Here is a 16,311-nt window from a genome sequence, read left to right on the forward strand (position 1 = left end):
AAAGCTCAGCACAGATGGGGTCTGGCTGTACAGATGGCTGCGCTAGTAGCCGCCCATCCAGAGTGCTCACCAGCTCCTGAACCACCCTTCCCGCTGCCACCTCTGTGCCATTTGGACAAGCCGGAGACGCTACCTGGCCCTGTGAGCATATCCACGGACACTTGCAGGACTTCCGGCTGATCAGAGCCCCTCCTCTCCATTGTGGAATTGGTGCTCTCCTCTTTGATCCTCTCTGCCCCCCCACCCCTGCCCATGAGGTCCCCGCTCCAGTGGATGAACCGATCCTGCTGCTCTTGGAATGACCCCCACTGGTGTCACACTGCAGCCCGCCCATTTCACTGGTTCCCCCACTGCTGGAACCATCCTTGGAGTCAGAGGAGTTTTTGGAGGTGGAGCCTTCGTTCTCCCCCATGTCACACCGCAGCTTGGATTTGCATCTCCAACTGCCTTATCCACTGGTGTATGATCCAGAAGCGAGGGTCTGGTACTGGTACCCATGGGGCACACCACACCCACAGGCCCCTTCGCGTTGGCTTCACCCTGGAACACCTACCACCACTGCTAGCCGCCTTTCCAAACATCCTGTCACTCTGTCCAGGCTCCTCCATCAGCACCAATGAACACAGAGGAAGAGGCAGATGTTGAACTAGTACTGCTGGCTCCTCCGGTCCTCATGGCCACTTTCTTCTTGTTCATTCCTCCTTCCCTGTCTCCACCAGATGATCACCGGCAGTATCAGGTCCTGCTCCAGTTGGTGGAAGAGGACTTGGGAATACTGCTGGAAGAGATTCAGGATCAGCAGCACGCACTCCTGGACATTCTCCAGCCTCAGGAACCATCTATTAATGAGGTCATCCTCCTGCAGCACAGACAGAAATCAACCCCTCCAGTTTGGGCGGCGAAATGCATGGACCTCATGGGGAGGAAGATGTATTCCTTGGCAATGCTGCAGTAAACTATCAGACTCTGCTAGCCAAATATGATTTTAATAACTATACGGGGCTACCAGAGTTCAGGGACAAACTGCCACCAGACCAGGGATTCTCAAACTGAGGGTTGTGACCCCTCAAAGGGTCACAGCGTGTTTACATGGGGGTCGCTGACCACCCCAAGCCTCCATTAAATTAAATTATCTCCCCACACCTTATTAATTTATAAGCAGGGGGGTGTCACACTGTCTTGCTGTGTGAGAGGAGTCATCAATACAAAACGGTTTGAAAACCCACTGCACCAGACCAACAGCAGCAGTTTCACGTGCTGGTGGATGAGGGATGCCTGGTCACCAAGGTAGGCCTCCAAGCAATACAAATACATTCGATGACCTCCCCTTTGATGAGGATAAGCTATTTTACTCCAAGATGGACTCCCTTAGGGACGATCCCTAAGGATCTACACCCTGGCTCTACGATGCAGGCAAGAAGCAACTGCAGGTCTGTCCCCGTCCGCATGTGCCCTGCCAGGCCTACTACCAATGCCAACAGGAAGCCCCATGCAGGCGACATCAATCTCAGCAACAGTGCTTCCCGACCTCTGCCATGGCCCCCTCCTCAGTTCTCTCCCACCAACAACCAAAGTCACAGTTCTGATGCGTCGATCAAGACCTGTGAACCTTCCCCGTTGCCGGGCCATTTTGTCTTATTCACCCACAACTAGGGCAAGATCACCATGGACCGTTGGGTACTGGAGCTCATCCACCATGGACAGCCGTAGAATTTATTTATTTTCCCCAGCAGCAGCCCCCATCCCCCTAGACACCTCTAGAGGACCCTTCTCATCAATGCTTTCTCCAACAGGAAGCAGATGCGCTTCTTAAGAAGAGAGTCATAGAGTTGGTCCCATCTCCCTATGCGGGATGAGGCTTCTACTCCCCTTGCTTCCTCATCCCAAAGGGCACCTCCCCGTTCTCGACCTTTGGTTACCAAACACCTTTATTAGAAAATCCAGATTCTGTATGGTGACGCTGGCATTGATTATCCTCCCACGGGGCCTGGTTCGCAGCTCATGACATGAAGGATGCCTACTTCCACACTGACACTCATCCGATTCACTTTGCTGGGGTATGGTTCGACTCCATTGTGGCACAAACCTTCCTTCCAGCAGACCACTTCACAGTGCTGATGATCAGAATTGCAGACCTGCATCACAGGCACGTCTGCTGTTGTCTGTCTCTCCTTGGACATATGGCAGCTTGTACCTCCATTGCGCTACACTCACATCTGCACATGCATTGCCTCCAGCTATGGCTTATCTACAGACCCAACCAGGACCATTTGGACACCAGAGTCATTGTCCCCAAGACAGTTCTGGCCTCCCTCACGTGGTGGACCAACTCTTCCAAGGTCATGGTTGGGACCCCCTTCATCCCTCCCACCCTGCAGGCCACCATCACACCACACGCCTCCCTTGCAGACTGGGGAGCCCATCTGGACCATCACACAGCACGGGGGATCTGGATGCCACGAGAGGCCAGGATTCATATAAATGTGCTGGAACTGAGGGCAGTCCATTTTGCATGTGTGACATTGACATGAACTGGGACCATATAGATCATTGTTGCAACCAAGGTCCTGTAGTGGCACCAAATCTTTTATAAAGGAGGTCAACTAAGGTATCGAAGACAAGGTTATGATGTGCTGGTTATAATTATGCCATCTGGATGCATGTATCACTTTTGTATTTTAAGTTATATGTATTGGCTGTATAATGTCTGTATTTCAAACTAGTACTACGCTTCTGGGTAACACCCCAGACAATTTGGTATCAGCACCGCCTAGTCTGCTTGATGGCCCATTAAGGACCATCGGCTATACAGTCAACCCACTGAGAGAAGGCCGATACACCTTGTGACTCAGCAAGGTATGCAGGGACATGCCTATGGACAGAACTCTAAGGTTTTTTCTTGACACGTGCCCAAATGCTTGTCTTTGGAACAAAGAAAGGCAGGCCACATGAGGAGACTATAAAAGACTGCTGCATGTCCTCCATCTTGTCTTCAGTCGTGCTTCTTGCCTCTGGAGGAACTTTGCTACAAACTGAAGCTTTGAACAAAGGACTGAATGACCCATCCCAGCTGTGGATGTACTCCAGAGACTTGATTTGACCTGCAGTTTATTCTGTTAGTGCTACAAGCCTGAACCAAGAACTTCGCTATTACTGTATGTAATTGATTCCATTTAACCAGTTCTAGCTCTCATCTATATCTTTTTCATTTTATGAATAAACCTTTAAATTTTAGATTCTAAAGGATTGCCAACAACGTGATTTGTAGGTAAGATCCAATTTGTATATAGACCTGGGTCTGGAACTTGGTCCTTTGGGATCGGGAGAACCTTTTTTCTTTGACTGGAGTATTGGTTTTCATAACCATTCATCCCCATAACAAGTGGCACTGGTGGTGATACAGAGAAACTGGAGTGTCTAAGGGAATTGCTTGTATGACTTATGGTTAGCCAGTGGGGTAAAACCAAAGTCCTCTCTGTTTGGCTGGTTTGGTTTGCCTTAGAAATGGAAAAACCCCAGCCTTGGGCTGTAACTGCCCTGCTTTAAGCGATTTGTCCTGAATTGACACACTCAGTTGTGCCCCACCAAAGTCAGCATCGTTACAGCATGCCAGGCATTTCTTCCTGTTATTGGGTCCTGTCACATTCAATTTTTCTCCATCATCATCTCCACGGTCGTTTACATGAACCAGCAGGATGGTGCCTGGTCTCCCACCCACTGCTTCACATCCATCCACCTTCAGAACTGGTGTATCAAACACCACATGATGCTCCAAGCCACATACCTCCCAGGCACTCAAAATATCCTAGCAGATGCGCTCAGCAGGACTCTCTGCCTCTCTCACGAGTGGGAGTTACATGACATCCCATTCTGATACCTCTTCTACCAATGGGGCACCCCAAGGCAGGACCTCTTTGCCACTCATGAACCCTTTATTGTTCCAGGAGAGCCATAGGGGAGGATTTGCAGGGTGATGCTCTTCTCCTCCCATGGATAGGTGACCTCTGCTACACCTTTCCCCTTGATCCACTCCTTCCACAAGATGCAACAGGACTGATCTACCGTAATATGTGTAGCCTAGTTCTGGCCATACCAGTTCTGATTCACAGACAACCTCACACTCTCCACCCACACACCCCTCCACCTCCCAACACTCCCAGTCTCTTCACACAGGATCGGGGCTGGGTTTGGCACCCAAACCCAGGCCTCCTTCACCTCATGGCCTGGTATTAGGAGCTCGAGGGTAGTTAGGGCTTGCTCCACCCTGGTGTGACACATCCTTATCCAAAGCAGGAGGGCATCCACCTGGGCCTGCTACTAAGTTAAGTGGCAGTGATTCACCTCATGGGCTCACTGCCATCGCCACCCAGTGAATGCAATATCTATACCTATCATCCTCGACTACCTGCTTGATCTCAAAATGTCAGGCCTTTCCCTCAGTTCTATACAAGTCCACTTGACAGCGCTCAGTGTCTCCCCCCTCCCCACTGGTGGACAGCGGCTGTGTGTTTATATACCTTATCACTGTTGGTTTCATGAAGGGTTTACTCAATGCCTTCCTGCCAGTACTCAAGCCGCACTCCCTTGAGACCTTAATCTTGTTCTCTCTGCCCTCATGAACCCACCCTTCAAGCCGTTAGCAACATGCACCCTCTCCCACCTCTCCATGAAGGTCATTTTCTCGGTCACCATCACCTCAGCTAGACGGGTCAGTGAACAGACAGCCATGATGGCATGTCCTCCTTACACCGTATTCCACACAGATAAATTTTCCTTATGGCCACACTCTAAATTCCTCCCAAAGGTAGTGTTGGAGTTCCACCTAGATCAGAGTGTTCACCTCTCTGTGTTCTGCCCCAAACCACACGCCTCCCACGCAGATAGGGTCCTGCACTCCCTCCACATCCGCCATGCCTTGGCATTCTACCTCCACAGGACGAATGCCTCTCACACATCGCCAAAACTGTTTGTAGCCATTGCTGACTGATCTAAGGGCCAGTCCCTCTTCTACCCACAAATCTCCAAATGGGTCTCTGGGTGCATCCACGAATGCTGCAACGCTATCCAACAGATGGAGTCACAGCGCACTCTATACAAGCCTGCTTAGCAGACATCTCCTGGAAAGACATCTGTCGTGCAGCAACCTGGCGCTCTGTCCACATGTTCATGTCCCACGGCTCCGTCGCCCAAGGGGCGGCTGTGGACGCTGTTGTAAGCTATGTCATACTGCGGACTGCACTTCCTCTCACGTTCTTGCACCCATCTCCACACTGATCGTTGCTCACTACTCACCTGTGTTTGGAATCCATATAGGGACCATCATTTGAAGAAGAGGAGGTTACTTACTTGTAACTGGAGATTCTTCGAGATGTGTGGCCCTTATCTGTATTCCAGTACCTGCTCTCCAGCTGCTGTGATGCAGACTGGACTACTCAGTGTTAAGAGGGATATGGGAGAGGTATTGATCCATATGACCTATTATACACTTGGCTGTGAGCATGAGGGAATGCAGGACGCATGTGCGGGTCAACGGACATTGCGAGGAAAACCTTGTGGACTCAGACGCACGGCACGCATGTGTGCCCACGTTTGGAATACAAATAGGGCTACTACATCTCAAAGAACCTCTAGTTATGGGTAAGTAACCTCCTCTTTCCCATTGGAGATCCTGAGGTCAAAATGGGAGTGACTACCTATGCCAGTCCCGGGGGCACCTCTCCATCCCTATTTCCAGGGTTAATAGTCTGAGCACAGGTCAGGGAGCCAGGAACTCCAGCACTCTGATCCCAGCTCTCACCCTGACTGTCTCAGGCTTTGGATTAATTCCTTAATTTCTCCGAGCCAGATTCAGCCCTGGCATGAGCAGCGTCCACTGGCTGCTGTGTTGCCCTGGACTGTGGTGCAGGAGAACTGAGTTCTATTCCTGGCTCAGCCTCTAACCAGCCAGGTTACTCAGTTCACCTTCTTGAGCCCCAGTTCCCAATGGGGAAAATGATACTGAACATCTCCATAAAGACCTTTGCTGAAGAGCACTATAGACGTGCTAGATATTACTGTTACAGTGGGAGATCCACCCACTTACTCTGGCTGAATTTGGTCCTGGATCAGTTTCCCTATCTCTAAAGTGGGTACAATACATCCCAGGGGAGCAAGTGGTGATGAGGAGCTGTGCTGCTGGGGGGCACCAGCCTGTCTCCTTCCCTCAGACTGCAGGTTGGTCTTCGTTCTGGTCCATGTGCTAACTTAAGTTCTGTTCTCTCTGCCATTTCTAGCCAACTCACGAGTCTCTGTGGTCCCTTAATCAGCCTTTTTACATTGAACTGATGCAAGGCAGTAAGGTGAATGCAGATGAGAGGATGAAGGTAGGTGTGGGTTGTTTGGTTTTTTGCATCTGGTTGGTTACCACTTGTGTGAAAGTCAGCAGGGATCAAAGGCCTGCGATCACGTGACTCCTTGCTGCATCGTCCTTCATTCAGCTTTAGGGGGACTTCTAAAAAGCTTCACAACAGGAAGGAGAAGGGAACTTGTTAGCCAGCAGCTCGCTGAGCGAGCGGCACATTCTTAGAAGCCTTAGCTGCAAGAGTTTCTGAGTACTGAGCCTAGCTACTCATCTGTGGTGACCTCACTTCAACGGAGATGCAGAAGTGCTGGAGACCAGCAAAGGAGGAAGAACTGGGTCTGTGTGAGGGGGGTGAGGGCAGAGGAACGGAGAGGTGGCCCCAGCATAGGGGAGCACTAAGGGAATGGAGAGAGAATAAGCCCTAGGAAGCAGAGGACTTGCTAACAAAATGGGGCAGGCAACGAATGGAGTGGGACTTCTGAGATTTGGCAAATGAGGATAAAGGAGGCAGAGAATGGTACCTGAATGTGTCAGATACAGATGTTGTGGTTCTCCTAAGGCTCTTGCCTCAATGAAAGTGTCTCCCAGAGTGTGCAGGGGATCGTGACTAGAGGTGATTTCTAGTGCCTGGATGAACAGGCAGCAGGAGGGATGGCACAGGCTAAGAAGAGGTCTCTTTCCTGTTCTGTGATAGGGTCCAGCCAGGAGAGAGGAGAAGTGAGGGCTGATGCATTTAGCCATATGGAGACTTGCAAATGCCAGAAATAGTTTCACATCCTCCCCAGTCCTATTAACTTGCTTCTCCCTTGACATAAGGCCATGTCCATTTCTTGTTGGTTGCTTTCCCTACGGGGCATGGTTCAGTTTCCTCATCTGGGCCTGTCTAGCCTTTCAGCAGTTAAGATTTGTTAAATGTTCCCACCAATTGGTTTTACTGCTGTTGGATTTTAATTTTATAATATTTTTGTATCTTTGGTATAAAAACAATTCCAGTGTCATTCCCAGCTGGTAGCTCTTTGGGGGCTGGTATGAAATGAGTGACTTGGACTCAGTCATGTATGTGGTATAGCTTTGTCAGTCCCAGAAGGAAAGCTCTGTGTGGCTCAGAAGCTTCTCTGTCTCTCTCACCAACAGAAGTTGTTCCAATAAGAGAGAGTACCTCACTTGCCTGGGTCTCGCTCAAGGCAGTCATATCTTGTGACGAGGGGTACACTTTTCATAAGGGCCTAAATCCCATTTTCAGAAGCAGGCTCTTAAATACTGAAGTCACTTGAAAATGGGAAGTGTGCTCCTAAGTCACTTGGCCCTTTTGAAAACTTTACCCAGCATGTCCCCACCAGAAAAAAAAACAATAGCAGCAATTGGCATCCGTGTTGGCAGGCTCAGCAGAAAGGCCAATGACTCACTGGAGTGTGGAGATTCAAGGGAGGGCTTGTCAGAAGTGTCTAAGTGATATAGGAGCACAATTCCCTGTTGACTTGCACTGGGAATTGGGCTTCTGAAAACTCCAACCTAAGGCAATTAAGTGCCCAACTCCCACTGACTTTCAGTGCTCCTAAGAAAATATCAGCTTAAATTTCTCTAGAGAGGAGTCTCTCTGGGTCCTGGGTAAGGCATACTGGCAAAGGACAGCTTGTACCACTGTTGCCCATGTGGTACCAGTCCTGGGAGTAACAGGATTTACTTCTTCAGGGCTGCTGTTCTGATAGCACTGAATTTACACTCCCAGGGTTTCCAAACATTACATATATGTGGGCAGAATGTGCTTTCTAGGAAGGGTGATAGCAGCCATCTTATCCAACACACTGGGAATTGATCTGGTGACCTCGAGAGAGAGAGAGAGACATGGGTGCCTACAGCTAAATAGTCAGGCTCAGTAGCCAAGGCTGTAACAGACTTGATCGGGCACAGAAAGGGACATGTAGTACAAACTTACTAGTGGATTAAATGAGCACTGTGCAGTCATTAATTAAATCTGACAACCCACATGTGAGGTAGGAAGAGATCATATTAACTGTATAGATCAATACGCTGACACACAGAGAAGTTAAGAGACTTGACCAAGGGGTCGCAGAGAGACTGTGGCAAGAGATGGGAATAGCACCCAGGAGTCCTGGCCTTGTTTTAATCACACCCCCGAAGCAAAGAGCTCAGGCCATTGTGATTCCAATGCACTCTTGTTTCTCAGTTGGTGGTGCAGGCCGGCCTTTACCATGGCAACGAGATGCTCTGCAAGATGGTGTCAAGCGCCGAGGTGAATGTGTGTTCGGAGCCAGTGTGGAAACAAAGGCTGGATTTTGACATTAGCATCTGCGACTTGCCCCGCATGGCGCGGCTCTGCTTCGCCCTCTACGCTGTCATCGAGAAGGCCAAGAAGGCACGATCCACCAAGAAAAAATCCAAGAAAGCTGTAAGTGAGGCTGGGCCAGTCTTACCAGCTATGTGTGGCAGCGCAAGCAGCATTGAGCTAAACCCATAGGACTCTTGCATTTCAAAGAGAGAACTTCAGCCCGTAGAAAAGCTGCTGCCATGATGGGTTGTCCCATTGCAACCGCTCCAAGGAGGTTGAGGAGGTCAGGAATGGCTACCGGTTCGATGGGCTGTCCCATTGTAACTGCTCCAAGGGGAGCAGGAAATTGGGGAATGGCTGCCATTACTATGGAGCTGTTCCATTGTAACCCCGCGGGGGAGGGAGGGAAGAGGAAATTCATAGTTAATAATCATATTTACTCTATATTTAACTGCAAAGAAAAGGTAATTATTTGTGTTCATTTCCTTTTCTCTGCATTCCAGGGCTTCCTCATTTGTAGCTGAGATTACACCTCGTTCTGTGATTACGATTCTCTGTAGTAATGTCTTTCGTGCAAACCCTGTGCACAGCTAGTTTACCACAAAGGGAGTGGGAGAAGAGAACAAACTCTGTAAGGAACTAGTTTACGGCCCAGGGGGAGTGAGAACAAACCCTGTGCAGAGCTACTTTACTGCCAAGCGGAGGAGAGAACAAGAGGCATAAGCAGGGAGCAGAAAAGATGTGTTGAAATGGGCTGGACAAGCAGGGAAGCACAGACACGTTCAGAGAGGCTGTTTGGTGCAAGCAACAGAAGGGAAGGCCCGTGGTGCTCAAATTCACTTTGCGAGCTCTTTTTGTTCTCTCACCTTCATCTCCTGCACCCCCAAAACGACCCTCCTGTGATCCCCATCTCTCAGAATCCTGTCTCCTGTATTCAAGGATGCATGATGCTATTTCAGCTCCAAGTGAGAAGACCCAGGGTAAAGTCTGTTGTCCCACATGAGGCCAAATGCAGCATTTACAGCCAGTGCACAAGAATGTGATCATTTTAATTCATGATATGATATATATCCAAAAGCATATTCTCTGCACCCAGGAATTGCACATTCCCTGGTACTATCTAGTTAGTAAACTTAATCTCTCCAGCTCTTTCACTTTGGAAAGTTTTCTTAATGACCCCCAAAGGTCAAGAAACACTTCTGTTTCTACGCAAATGCTTCGATTCTGTACAAAAGTTTGCAACCTCCATGAAAACATAGGCACAGTCCCAAAGCTGAGAACCAGAGGTATGCAGGGTTCACCAGGCCGCCTTTGCAAAAGGACAGAAAAGCAGAGGGTTGATACTGTTTGATTATAAAGTCTTCCTGATGCCCCAGTCCTGCAAGTGCCTCCCTGCAAATGGGATCCCTGTGCTTGCAAAGAGCCATGTTGGCGTAGATGGGGCTCCTTGTGGGCACAATGGATTGACGTTAACAGGACTCTGTGCAGGGGTCCCATTTGCATGGAGGCCTGAGACTGAAGCACTTTGAAGAAGAGACTGTGGTTTTTAAGTGTGGGAACCAATGGCTAGCACAGTGGAGCCCGATCCCTGACTGAGGCCTCTGAGTGCTACCACAGTACAAATAAACCCTGAGTCATTCAAATGCTGCAGTCCGTTAGGGGCCCAAATTTCATAGAATCATAGGAGTGGCAGGGATCTTGAGAGGTCATCTAGTCCAGTCCCCTGCAGTCCTGGCAGGACTAAGTAATATCTAGACCATCACTGAAATTCAGTGGGAATTGTACGCCCAATTTCTTTAAGTTCTTTTGAAACTCCCAGCCTTGTACCACGACCTTTCCCATTGTCTAGCACGGTCCCTGGTCAGCCTCTTGCTTGCTAATAGCATTGTAACTGTTCTGAGATGCAGTGCATGAACTAGCTGACTTGTAGCTGGAGAGTGCCGTTGGGCTCTCTGGCCTGTTCAGAAGCAGGAAGGTGAGGTTAAATCACTTACTACCAAGAAAAGAGGCGAACCTGCATGCTTACAGGAATCAGTCTGATGACCAGTGTTTTTCTGATTTGCTCTCTTTCCTCTTTGAGTCATGCCAAAGCTATTTCTGCCCTTACACAGACGATGTTGAGTCACTGCTTTCTGGACCTTGTCCACGAAGTATCTCACTTTGTGCTTTGGCCGCCTCCACCATGTGTTTTGATAGGGACTTCTGTTGTTTGGCTTCTCATTATGGACTAGAAATTAATGTTGCAAAGGTGATCATGCTGAAGATACCCAGAGTCTGACTAAATCAACAATGGGGCTTGGAGATTGAGAGGTCAGTCAGAAGTGATTCATGTTTATTATTCTGGAAAAACAGTTGACTTCCCTGCCTTTCCCATGAATTAAAAATCTCTTTGCCAGGACTGCTAGAGAAGCCTTAGTGTTTTCTTTAGAATGTGTCAGTGGGAGGATGTAAAGGGCTTATCATGGCTCCTTTTTAAATCTGATAGATGCCCCCTTTGTGTGGACACACACATTTGTACTGAAATTTTCCTTTCTGGCTGTGCTGATAATGTCATCTGAGGTCTGTGCCCAGTCACCCTTTTGGGAGATCAGTTTCCGTGCTAGTTTGCTCCTAGACCCTGGTGGCTTCCTACAAGTCTTGCTAAATGCTGGTTCTGCCGTATTGACCAAACTGTTTTGTTGAAGAATTGAGTGCATACAAACTCAGCTCACCAGTGGAATTTCAAGAAGGCAGCGTAGTCTAATGGACAGAGCACCAGACTGCGAGTTGGGAGAGATGGGTTTTATTATTGGTTCTGCCACCATCTCTGTGCCGATTTCCCCATCGGTAAAATGAGGTTATTTATACTTCGCCACCTTTTGTAAAGTGCTTTGAGATCTATGGGTAGAAAGTGCTAATTGTTATAGCAGGGGGTTGGACTAGATGATCTCCTGAGGTCCCTTCCAACCCTAATAATCTATGATTCTATGATTCTATGTACAGATCAGCAATCCGTCCCTCTCCCTTTATTAAATAACAACCACCACCCCCGTCTTCCTCTTGTTCAGATATACCTGGCTTTATCTACACATCCTGGTTTCTGAATCCATATTTACTGAACTGATCCCTGTATTAAAGTGGCTTAGAGGGAGCTGTAGAAATACAGAGTGGCCAAGTGTAATGGTAAGAGAACACTACAGAGTTAGGGTTGGAAGGCCTTGTTGGAAACCCAGGGGTTCTCCAGGTGTGTAGGTAACCAAGTATTGTCGCCCAAGTGCTGTGCTATGCTACACCATGAAAAAGACAAAGCTGTTAACAATGCAGTGTTGTTATAGTCGTGTCGGTCCCAGGATATTAGAGAGACAAGGTGGGTGAGGTCATATCTTGTACTGGACCAACTTCTGCTGTTGAGAGAGACAAACTTTCGAGCTTACACAGAGCTCTTCTTCAAACTTGAGCTCTGTGCAGGATCAAAAGCTGGTGTCTCTCACCAACAGAAGTTGGTCCGGTACAAGATATTACCTCCACCACCTTGTCTCTCTAAAGCTGTTAGCAAATCTATTAATGCCATCTTGTGCTGTGATCCTGGTAGATTGCTAAAGCCATGCAGGGTTGTACATGGTCAGTGTTTAGATGGTAGACCTCCAGAGAAAACCCACAGAAAGAGGTGGTGGTGGTGCTCTCCCTTCTAAGTCTGCACTGAACCAGTGCTTCAGGATAGTGCTAGGAGGAGCTGTGCTGTGAGATAACCCCTACTCAGAAGTCCTTGCCACATGTGATCAAGATTTCATGGGACTTCCCACAAGTGTAGGCATTTCAGTCTCATCTGTGTGGCCAAATTCCAACTCCAGTAACTATGTGCTGCCTTCTGAAATTCCCCCCTGCAGTTTCAAGTGCTCTTCTTGCTCTAAACTGAAGCGTAATGTTCTACAAGCAGTTGAAAAGCTGCTGGTTCCATCCCAGGGCTGGGTGCAATGGGTACTATATATTGTTGGGTGTATGTTTACCTGCTCCAAGGGCTGTTGTGGGGAGGGGTTATTTCTTGACATTTTGGGGGGCCTGTTTTGCCCTTGCTCACCCTCCTCTTCCCATCAGCCGGCTCCTGGCACCACACCTGGTTCAATCTCCCTGTTCCCCTTGCAGGACTGTCCAATAGCCTGGGTGAATGTCATGCTCTTTGACTACAAGGACCAGCTGAAAACAGGAGAGTGCTGCCTGCACATGTGGTCATCATTTCCAGGTACCACAGCTGTGGTCTCCTCCATCTGGGTGGAGAGGGAGCACAGGAGGGGAAGAGCTGCATCTCCTTTTAGCAGCACAGAAGGAGCAAGAAGTTTTTGTATTTTACTGACACACTTTCTGCCAGCTAGTATGACTGTTGATAAGTCTCTGTGTTACAGTAGCACTTAGAAGCCCCACCCTGAGGAGGGCCCATTGTGTTGCGCACTGGATGCACATGTCATGAGAGACATACTCTGCCCGGAGTTGCTCACAAGCTAGAGAGACAGGACACAGCAGGCTGGGAGGGGAAAAGGGGCACAGGGAACTGAGGAGACATGCCCTATGCTAGACAGCAGATCAGTGTCCGAGATGAGACTAGAACTCGAGTCTCCTGAGTCCCAGTCCAGTGCCCTGTCTGCTTAGCCATGCTGCCGAGTCTCAAGGTGCCCTCCCACCTCCCTTCACTGAGCTTTGAGGATCTTTTTACTTTTTCAGATGAGAAAGGGGAGCTGTTGAACCCCATGGGCACAGTCCAGAGCAACCCGAACACGGAAAGTGCAGCAGCCCTGGTCATCTGCTTCCCCAGCGTCACACCCCATCCTGTGTACTACCCATCTTTAGAGCAGGTAAAGGGCAGGGCATCTCTCCGGATGGGTCATCTTGCTTCCAGGCCTATAGAACACAAAGTTCTAAAGTGTCCCATAGAGCAGTACAGAAGAGCCGGGTGTAAGTAGCTGGTTAATAAAGGCTGCCAAGGACTAATGGAAAGCTTTGTTCTTATCGCAACACATACTGGGGTGGGTCCAGCCTGTCAGTCAGTCAGTCCCATATAAGACCCAGAAAATCTGCTCTCCGTAGAGAGGTGGTGAAGCACTAGGAGGGTGGTGAAGTACTGGAATGGGTTACCTAGGGAGGTGATGGAATCTCCGTCCTTAAAAATGTTTTTAAGGCCTGGCTTGACAAAGCCCTGGCTGGGATGATAGAGTTGGTGTTGGTCCTGTTTTGAGCAGGGGGTTGGACTAGATGACCTCCTGAGGTCTCTTCCAACCCTAATCTTCTATGATTCTATTCTGTGAGCATTTGTCTGCAGACAGATTTACGAACTTGGCAAGCTGTGGTGGAAAGGGAGCTCTGCCTGTGTTCAGCTGGGTCAGAACTTTGGGCTTCCTCTGTTGACGACCTCAGATTATCTGAATTGGCTTTGTTAAAAAAGGAAGAGTTTCCCGATCACTAGTGGAAGCTTGTTAATGCAAAACTGCCTGATTCCAAATAAGAGTAAAATTGCAGCTGGGCAGCTGCAGGTCAGGAGTGAAGGGCCCAGAATTCTGCAGTGTTTACAGAAGGGCAGGTTTCTGAAAAAGCCTGTGTCTTGGCGTGAGATTTGTGGAAAGGCGGGAAGAAAGACATAAGGGAAAATGAGTGCTGTAAGAGAGCTCCCAGCTGGCCAGCACTCACTGATAACTGAAAATGTGGTATGAGAAAGCTACATCTATTGCTCATTTCCACTGACCAGACATCTGGAATGGAAACAGCTCCAGGAGAGGCTGTATCTGTTCCAGAAAAGGAGGCGGGAATTCTGCTCTTGCTGGAAGAGGTGGATAATTCCATGCAGACACGTCCATAACCGAGTGTGTCACCACCCATGGCAGCTTGTACAAAACTATCCGCTTGGCCAGAGCACTTCAAGAATCCATCACTCTGTTGTTGCTCTGGAGGGAATGGTTTGTGTTATCTTAGACATCACTGACCGCAGCTGTGTCTCACCTCTCTGCGATCATTGACAGGCGCGCCATTCTCCCAGAGGGACTTGAACTCTTGGCTTGCATGATTGCTGTCCTCTTCCCATTTCTCTACCTTCTTATTCCTGCTGGGTGCAGTGACCCCTGGTCGTGAGAGCAGAACTGCATGGCTGATCACTACTGACTCTCCTGCTGCTGAACTGTCAGCAGGGCATGATTCTGCTCTGGAGGGCTTGGGCACTCTCTGGGCTCTCATGAAGAGTAACTGAAGAGTGGGCTTCCTGGTGGGCATAAAGGGCAGGTGGGCTGTGAAGAAGATGAAGGCAGACGCTTCACTTAGCCTGTACTCGTATTGCAGCTGTTGGAGTTGGGGAGGAACGGAGAGTACGCCCGTGCCACACTAGAGGATCCAGAGGAGGTAAGTGTCTGGCATCATCCAGCCAACTTCTGTCAAGTCTGACAGGAGCTCCCTAGGGAACTGCACACATGGGTCTCCTTTGGTGCTTTTTCTGGGAGACCTGCTCCCTACCCCATCCTCAGCCAGCTGCCCTCAGCTCTGCATGGGCCTGGCTTTCCTGGGAGAGGGGCCCCACAAGCTGTGTCAAGTGTCCATCCTGGCTCCTTTCCCCACTTGGGTTGTGCACCCTAATAGCTCCCGCTGGGACCCAGCCTTGCAGCATCTCCCAGGGAATGGAGAGAACTGCCAGGCCATTTCAGATTCAGACTGAACCCCTTACGTTCCTCTGAGCAGAAGCAGCAGCTGAGGGAGATCCTGGAGCGAAGGAGCCACACCGAACTCTATGAGCATGAGAAGGACCTAGTGTGGAAGATGAGGTACGAGATCCGGGACCAGTACCCAGAGGCCTTGGCAAAGCTCCTCATCATCACCAAGTGGAACAAACATGAGGATGTTGCCCAGGTGAGGCTGGGGCGGGTGAGGACCATGGGTCAAGCAGCCAGCCCAGATTACAGAGTCTGAGGACCCCCGTTGGAAAGCAGGGGACAGTGCCTGGCTGCTTTTGTCCTCCCTTTTCCATCGGCCTTTGCTCTGTGCACAGGCACATCGGGGCATCCCCAGCCCCTTCAGGTCCTGAGATCCCAGAGCTTGTGGATTCTGTTACGGTGCAGGTGGTATACGCTGTATGGCTTTTGGGTTTGGACTTGGGGGGCTGGCTCCCGGTTCCGCTGGGTACAATGAGACCTTATCCCCTGTGAACTCCCCTGAACCATCTCTGACAGAGTCAAGGTTCTCCTGTGTTCTGGGCTTCGCAGTCTCTGGGCGCTGAACAAGAGACAGATGAAAACTGTCCTTGCCCCCCAAGAGAACATTCAGCTGCCGAGGCCAAAACAAATGCAACCTTGTCAGGTAGTAAAGTGTTCCAGGCTCAAGGCCTGGCTCCTTGCATCAGCCTCTCCCGATGGTTTAGATGCTGCTCCCTCCAAGGTCTCCGCTTCCTTTCTGACTCCTTGTTTCACACCTCGTTCTTGCCCCTGCAGATGATCTCACTGCTCCAGTCCTGGCCAGAGCTGCCTGTCCTGAATGCCCTGGAGCTGCTGGATTTTAGCTTCCCTGATCGCTATGTTGGTTCCTTCACGATCAACTCATTAAAAAAGCTGACGTGAGTACACACCGTGGGGGGAAGCTGTTGAGCTGCTTTCTGATTGGCTATAGGGTGGCAGAAGAGGATTATGGGCAAATGCTTGAGTCTCTTTTGTACACATAAGTACAATTGATGCAGCCA

General features: G+C 49.5%; 1 protein-coding gene across 5 annotated transcripts in view; it reads left to right on the plus strand.

The window, feature by feature from the left end:
• Positions 1-16,311, plus strand: part of PIK3CD (phosphatidylinositol-4,5-bisphosphate 3-kinase catalytic subunit delta) — a 38,289-nt gene that overhangs the window by 7,766 nt on the left and 14,212 nt on the right. For 4 of the 5 annotated variants that reach the window (XR_012654780.1, XM_075060333.1, XM_075060332.1 and 1 more), the window contains exons 7-13: positions 6,273-6,362; positions 8,529-8,750; positions 12,753-12,849; positions 13,326-13,456; positions 14,928-14,987; positions 15,321-15,488; positions 16,067-16,188. Coding sequence is in view for 4 of the 5 variants with exons in the window: in XM_075060333.1 (XP_074916434.1) it covers positions 6,273-6,362; positions 8,529-8,750; positions 12,753-12,849; positions 13,326-13,456; positions 14,928-14,987; positions 15,321-15,488; positions 16,067-16,188 (890 nt within the window). In the remaining variant the exon portion in view is untranslated. The remainder of the gene's footprint in view (positions 1-6,272; positions 6,363-8,528; positions 8,751-12,752; positions 12,850-13,325; positions 13,457-14,927; positions 14,988-15,320; positions 15,489-16,066; positions 16,189-16,311) is intronic. The other variant, XM_075060334.1, reaches the window with a different exon arrangement.

The sequence above is a fragment of the Chelonoidis abingdonii genome, chromosome 23 (genome assembly GCF_003597395.2).
Source record: "Chelonoidis abingdonii isolate Lonesome George chromosome 23, CheloAbing_2.0, whole genome shotgun sequence".
Classification (NCBI taxonomy): Eukaryota; Metazoa; Chordata; order Testudines; family Testudinidae; genus Chelonoidis; species Chelonoidis abingdonii.